Source organism: Lampetra planeri, unplaced genomic scaffold (genome assembly GCF_965212315.1).
Source record: "Lampetra planeri unplaced genomic scaffold, kcLamPlan1.2.h2 scaffold_1039, whole genome shotgun sequence".
NCBI lineage: Eukaryota > Metazoa > Chordata > Hyperoartia > Petromyzontiformes > Petromyzontidae > Lampetra > Lampetra planeri.
In genome coordinates, this window is record NW_027613749.1 from 25,699 (window position 1) to 32,348 (window position 6,650).

The window sequence follows — 6,650 nt, forward strand, 5'->3', positions numbered from 1 at the left end:
GTTTATGTCAGTCACATGCCTGCATTTTGTAGGGTCAGAAGGGGAATCCAAAGGGGAAGTTAAATGAGCGCAGTGTGATCCAGTACCATTACACCCAGTGGCCTGACATGGGAGTGCCAGAGTACACCCTCCCTGTCCTCACCTTCATCAACCGCTCCTCAGCAGCTCGCACTGCAGACATGGGGACCTGTCCTGGGTGCACTGCAGGTATCGTACAGGACAGTGAACACTCCTGGACATGAGCTGACCACCTGAGAATAGCTGAATGGGCTCCGTTCATACCGCTCTGTGCTTTCTGCTCTTCAGCGCTGGAGTCGGGCGCACAGGAACGTACATTGTGATTGACAGCATGCTGCAACAGATGAAGGACAAAAGCACAGTCAGCATACTGGATTTCCTCAAACATATCCGCACACAGCGCAACTACCTGGTCCAGACAGAGGTAAGGAGCTGTACACCTGAACATGGGGGTGTAGGGGTGGGGTAAGGTGTAGGGGTGGGGTATGGTGTAGGGGTGGGGTATGGTGTAGAGTGGGGTATGGTGTAGGTGGGGTATGGTGTAGGATGTGGTATGGTGTAGGGTGGGGTAAGGTGTAGGGTGGGGTATGGTGTAGAGTGGGGTATGGTGTAGGGTGGGGTATGGTGTAGGGTAGAGTATGGTGTAGGGTGGGGTATGGTGTAGGATGTGGTATGGTGTAGGGTGGGGGTATGATGTAGGGTAGAGTATGGTGTAGGGTGGAGTATGGTGTAGGGTGGGGGTAAGGGTGTAGGGTGGGGTAAGGTGTAGAGTGGGGTATGGTGTAGGGTGGGGGTATGGTGTAGGGCTGTAGGGTGTGGTGTAGGGTAGAGTAGGGTGGGGGTATGGTGTAGGGCTGTAGGGTAGAGTGTGGTGTAGGGTAGGGTATGGTCTAGGGTAGAGTATGGTCTAGGGTAGAGTATGGTGTATGGTGGAGTATGGTGTAGGGTGGGGTAAGGTGTAGGGTGGGGGTATGGTGTAGGGTAGGCTATAGTGTAGGGTGGAGTATGGTGTAGGGTGGGGTAAGGTGTAGGGTGGGGTATGGTGTAGGGGTGGGGGTATGGTGTAGAGTGGGGTATGGTGTAGGGTGGGGTATGGTGTAGGGTAGAGTATGGTGTAGGGTGGGGTATGGTGTAGGGTGGGGTATGATGTAGGGTGGGGTATGATGTAGGGTGGAGTATGGTGTAGGGGTGGGGTAAGGTGTAGGGTGGGGTAAGGTGTAGAGTGGGGTATGGTGTAGGGTGGGGTATGGTGTAGGGTAGAGTAGGGTGGGGTATGGTGTAGGGCTGTAGGGTAGAGTGTGGTGTAGGGTAGGGTATGGTCTAGGGTAGAGTATGGTCTAGGGTAGAGTATGGTGTATGGTGGAGTATGGTGTAGGGTGGCGTAAGGTGTAGGGTGGGGTATGGTGTAGGGTAGGCTATAGTGTAGGGTGGAGTATGGTGTAGGGTGGGGTAAGGTGTAGGGTGGGGTAAGGTGTAGGGTTGGGTATGGTGTAGGTGGGGTATGGTATAGTGTGGGGTATGGTGTAGAGTGTGGTGTAGGGTATGGTGTAAGGTAGAGTATGGTGGTAGGATGTGGTATGGTGTAGGGTGGGGTATGATGTAGGGTAGGCTATGGTGTAGAGGTGTAGGGTAGGCTATGGTGTAGGGTGGGGTATGGTGTAGGGTAGGGTATGGTGTAGAGGTGTAGGGTAGGCTATGGTGTAGGGTGGGGTATGGTGTAGGGTAGGGTATGGTGTAGGGTATAGCGGAGGGTAGGCTGGCCGTAGGCGTCTAGTACGATGTGGTACATCCAGCTGTAGGACCACTGTGACGTGTCTGTGAACCTCAGTCACTCAGAGGGGTTCTTTCTCCAACCTGCCTCCCTCCAGGAGCAGTATGTTTTTATCCACGACGCTCTGATGGAAGCCATCTTGAGCAGAGAGACTGAGGTGCCTGTCTGGCAGCTGCACAGTTACGTCAACAGCATCCTCACGTCCAACTCGACAGGACACACCCGACTGGAGAAACAGTTCAGGGTGAGTGTTGCTGCCGCTGTCACTGGAGTAGACCTCTGCTGTGGAGGTGATCTTTGCATCAGGAACAACACGTGGTGGCTGATCCTGTCAGAGCAGAGTATCTGTCACCCCTGCTGCTGTATGCAAAGCCTGATGAACGTTTCATCTAGCTGGTGCTCCTTGGATATCCGCAGAGACCGACTCACGCCATCATGTCACTTCCTCATGAGGTGCATGTTGTCATTAGAATGCTGTTGATCTTTTTGGGGGGGAAAACAGCCTTGTGCACATGTGATGACTGATTTTCAGGCACTCTTCTTATCTTTTGGTTTCCTCCATCTCTCTCACCAGCTGCTGACTCAGTGCAACACGCGTTTTGTGGAGTGTTTCAGTGCGCACAAGGACTCCAACAAGGAGAAGAACCGCAATTCGTCAGTGGTTCCCTGTGAGTAGCTCATCTGCTGGGGCACGTGTCTTCAACAGAAGCTCTGGAGAAGTCTGTTTTGTTCAGTGTGACCAAATCAAGTGTCAACAGCTAAATTCCGTTCTGCCCTCTTTCTAATGGTAGAAAACAGGAAGGAGCATCTCAGCAGTTGTTTTCTACATTTTGAGCCAGTACATTATCAAAGACATATTCATATTCCAGAATTAGAATCAATTTACATAATCCTATAAATTAATCTTTCTTCGCCATTTTCTACACCAGGCCAGGGAAACTGACTTAGTTGTTGCTATGGCAACAGTGCGCCATGGTAATGAATATGTGCATTATCAGCTGCTAGGATATAGCAGGGGCTTTGATTCAAAACGTTCTCTCGATTCTCTCTCTCTCTCTCTCCCCCCTCCCCCCCCCCCCCCCTCTCTCTCTCTCCCTCCCTTCCTCCCTCCCTCCCTCTGTCTCTCTCTCTACAGCGGAGCGAGCTAGGGTCGGACTCACCACTCTGCCTGGGATGAAAGGAACAGATTACATCAACGCGTCCTACATTATGGTACAGTGGGAGATGGCACATCCATCTCGCATCTTAGACAATAACATCTGACCTTCGTCACCCTCAGGGCTACTACAGGAGTAATGAGTTCATCATCACCCAGCATCCTTTGCCGCACACGACCACAGACTTCTGGAGGATGATCTGGGACCATAACGCTCAAATTATTGTCATGCTGCCTGACAACCAGGGGCTGGTGAGTGGTGTTTCACGGAGCAGACAGGTTCCCCCCTGGGGAGGGGGTCGCATAGTGACTCACTGAGAACCCACCCTCCCTGACAGACACTCAGTTTACTTTCGTATTGTTCATCCTGGAGACAACGTGGAGAAAAACAATGGTTTGCTAAGATTGTCCACACATCTCATAAAGCTTGATCCGTAATAAGAATCATGACTCGGCAGAATTTCTCCATCTGCTGAACATAGAATGAATTCCTTTCAGACTTGTTTTCTACAAGTATCTCTTATTTCATCCATAGATTTCACTACTTCTGTGAAGCTCAGACGTAGTTAATTATTTCAAACACCAAAACAATTCATTCACCTGAGCAAAGGGTTGTTTTCACATGAGATTTGAACATTTTGACAAATCTGAATTCAAACATTCAGTCTTGGACAAATAATGTCTGTGCATGACATGTTGAGGAGAAACGTGAGCTCCATTTCACATGGGTAAGTTCCTCCATAACTTGACTGAAACAAAGAGACCTCAGACCTCTGAATAGTCTGAGGAAGAGACCGTTCCCCACCATGACAGTGTACATTTTGTTGTACCTCGACAGGCTGAGGATGAATTTGTTTACTGGCCCAGCCGAGAAGAGGCCATGAACTGCATATCCTTCACCGTCACCCTCATCAGTAAGGACAGACTGTGTCTGTCCAACGAGGAACAGATCATCATCCATGATTTCATCCTAGAAGCCACGCAGGTACGTGGACCTCAGGCTGCGTCATGTTCGTCCTGAAGCCTCCGTGTGCCGTGACGTTCATCGTCTTGTGCGTGGTAGGATGACTACGTTCTGGAGGTGAGACATTTCCAGTGCCCTAAGTGGCCCAATCCCGACGCTCCCCTCAGCAGCACATTCGAGCTCATCAGCGTCATCAAGGAGGAGGCCATGACCCGAGACGGTCCCACTATCGTGCATGATGAGTATGTTGCCCCTGTGCTGTTACCTGCCATCACATATAATACATGTATTGCATTTCCTGGAGGAATTCTTCTGGAAGGCAGCGGCATTGATCGACACCCCGCCCAGCTCTCCGATACGCTGCCTAAAAACTGCTCTCAGAGCTCCCAGATCCAAAAGCAGCTTTGAACAAAGATGGAGACCTTGAATTGGAAAAGAAAGAGTGGAGAAACATGAGGCCGAGCCCATCATTACCAACAATAAGGAGAGAGCAAGAATGTGTGTCAGCAGTCAGTCAGCCTGGAAAACCCTTCGTGTTGGTGCTGAAACTGTCCCCTCTCACGTGTCGACGTGCTGGAGGTGTCTGAATGGTCGATTGTCACTTCTGTCAGTTCACTGTCCACACAGCAAAGAAAGAAGGGAAACGTTCACATCGTTAGAGATCAACTACTGTCCAACAGGAAGTGAACAGAAAGTAGGTTTGGTTCTGTTACACCACGTACTCCTTCTTACTCCTCCTCCTTCTTTAATTGAGCTACGCAATAAACAACCAAGATCTTATTTTAAAACTCTTTGTGATACAGTGAATCCTCAGTGTCCTTTTCCTAGTTTCCAACTGATCCTGTTCTTTCCTGCTCTCAGTACGCTGGTACCCAGGCAACCATAATGGCCTCTACATTTGTCCCCAATGAATAGCTGCGCTGCTTTGAGCAAAAACACCTCCATCTGTGTTCACGCCCAGCGTGTACAAAGAGTCGCTGAGGTCACCGTAGGGGTGTGTTACTGAGTGCACGTAGAACCATCCTACTGTGTAACATCAGTGCTTGTTCCGTCTCCCCGCAGGTACGGCGCGGTGTCAGCGGGGATGCTTTGTGCTCTGACCACGCTGTCCCAGCAGCTGGAGAACGAGGGCGTCGTGGACATCTATCAGGTGGCCAAGATGATCAATCTCATGAGGCCGGGAGTCTTCACAGATATAGTAAGAACCGTTCAAAGTTTGTTGATGAGGAGTAGGGGTCGGATCTTGCTGCCTCCTGAGGAGCACTGGCGTGTTCATTCAAGGGTTAATGCTCCTCCTCAGCAGCCACGCCCCCACAGACGCTTTTCAGCAAAAGTCAGCATCTTTGAGTACCAATAAATTCAGTTCTTTTTTGTGGAAATGAAACGTTTCTGCCCCTCCTGCTGCTTTTTGCAGTAGTAATGCTTTGTTACAAGAGCATCATGACATGACATGCTAATTTTTACACACCGTTCTTAAACTGTTTGGCGACATTCTGCATTATCTTTTTGATTATTTTAGACGCAAATTAATCTGCTGATTATTCACCAATGAGCCATTTTGAAATGAACAAGGACAAATGTCCCAGACAGATGTCCCCCGCCATGGTTGCCTGCTTCCTGCCCTGTCATCCTCCAGCAGTGCACCCCTTCTCTCTCTACCTAGCTCCTGGTTAGCTGGCTGTCCCCTGCCCCGACCCTCTGTAACAGCCCACTTGTCTTTCTCTCTCTGCCTAGCCCTGAGTATCCTGCAAATCAGGCTAGCTAGCCTCTCTCTGCCCCTTTCTCTCCCCCTACCTAATGTTACCTTGCTGGCTTTAACGTAGCCCCTCCATTACACTAGCTAGCCACCCACCAGTTAGCTAGCCAACTACCCAGCCCCTGCTAGTCTCCTCCTGTGTTTGGCTTGTCGCCACCCAGTTGGCCGGCTAATGCTAGCTTGCCCTACCGAACTGTGGACTGCGAGCTAGCTAGCTAGCCTACCATGGACAGCTGGGTGTAGCTTTAGCTAAAGGACCGTACGTGAACTCTCGTCAACCGGCCAGCTAACCTTAGCTTGCCCAAGTGTGTGGCGGCTAGCTGGGTAGCTAGCTGGGTAGCTAGCTGGCCCATGAACAATCACTATCGCTGTGGGACAACTAGCTAGAAAATAGGTTCATAACTTAGAGCTTGTGGATGAAAACAGTCCTCACAGAAAATGGCAGAATAATAAGATTCACTCAGTTTATTTTCGATGAAAATTTTTGACCATTACGTTTAATATCAAATGTTCAATATCAACTCCGACAGAGTGGAGGAAGACTCAAAGGTGAAACGTGACGGATGTGTCCGTCACCCTGAGAACGTTTTGAATGCTGACGTGCTGTGTTCGGTACACAGGAGCAGTACCAGTACCTTTACCAAGCCATGCTCAGCCTGGTCGGCAGCAGAGAACGGGGGCCCGAGCCCGACGCACACGGACACCACGGGGTGGTCGTGATGGCCGACGAGTCGGACCCGGCGGAGAGCATGGAGTCTCTCGTTTAAGGACTCTCCCTTGCACTTAATTTGTAAAAACCCCCAAAACTTTTCGGAGGCCTTTTTTGCCAGACTATTGATTAAGCAGATAACCTTACTACTTTTTATACAGATACATGTTTTGATATTTATGTCTTTGTCTTAAACGTTATCCTGCTGAACATTTGCACCTGTTAAAGTCGACGCGGGGGAGAAGCAGCTCTGTCCGGTTTGCACTAGAATATCAG

General features: G+C 50.0%; 1 protein-coding gene across 1 annotated transcript in view; it reads left to right on the forward strand.

Moving 5' to 3' along the window:
* Positions 1 to 6,432, forward strand: part of LOC144738532 (receptor-type tyrosine-protein phosphatase gamma-like) — a 29,118-nt gene extending 22,686 nt beyond the window's left edge. Inside the window, 11 exon segments of the mRNA XM_078621545.1 lie at positions 31 to 188; positions 191 to 207; positions 307 to 442; positions 1,887 to 2,033; positions 2,364 to 2,457; positions 2,925 to 3,001; positions 3,069 to 3,197; positions 3,784 to 3,930; positions 4,009 to 4,151; positions 4,972 to 5,107; positions 6,286 to 6,432. Of these exon segments, the coding sequence (XP_078477671.1) occupies positions 31 to 188; positions 191 to 207; positions 307 to 442; positions 1,887 to 2,033; positions 2,364 to 2,457; positions 2,925 to 3,001; positions 3,069 to 3,197; positions 3,784 to 3,930; positions 4,009 to 4,151; positions 4,972 to 5,107; positions 6,286 to 6,432 (1,331 nt within the window).
* The last annotated feature ends 218 nt before the right edge of the window (positions 6,433 to 6,650 follow it).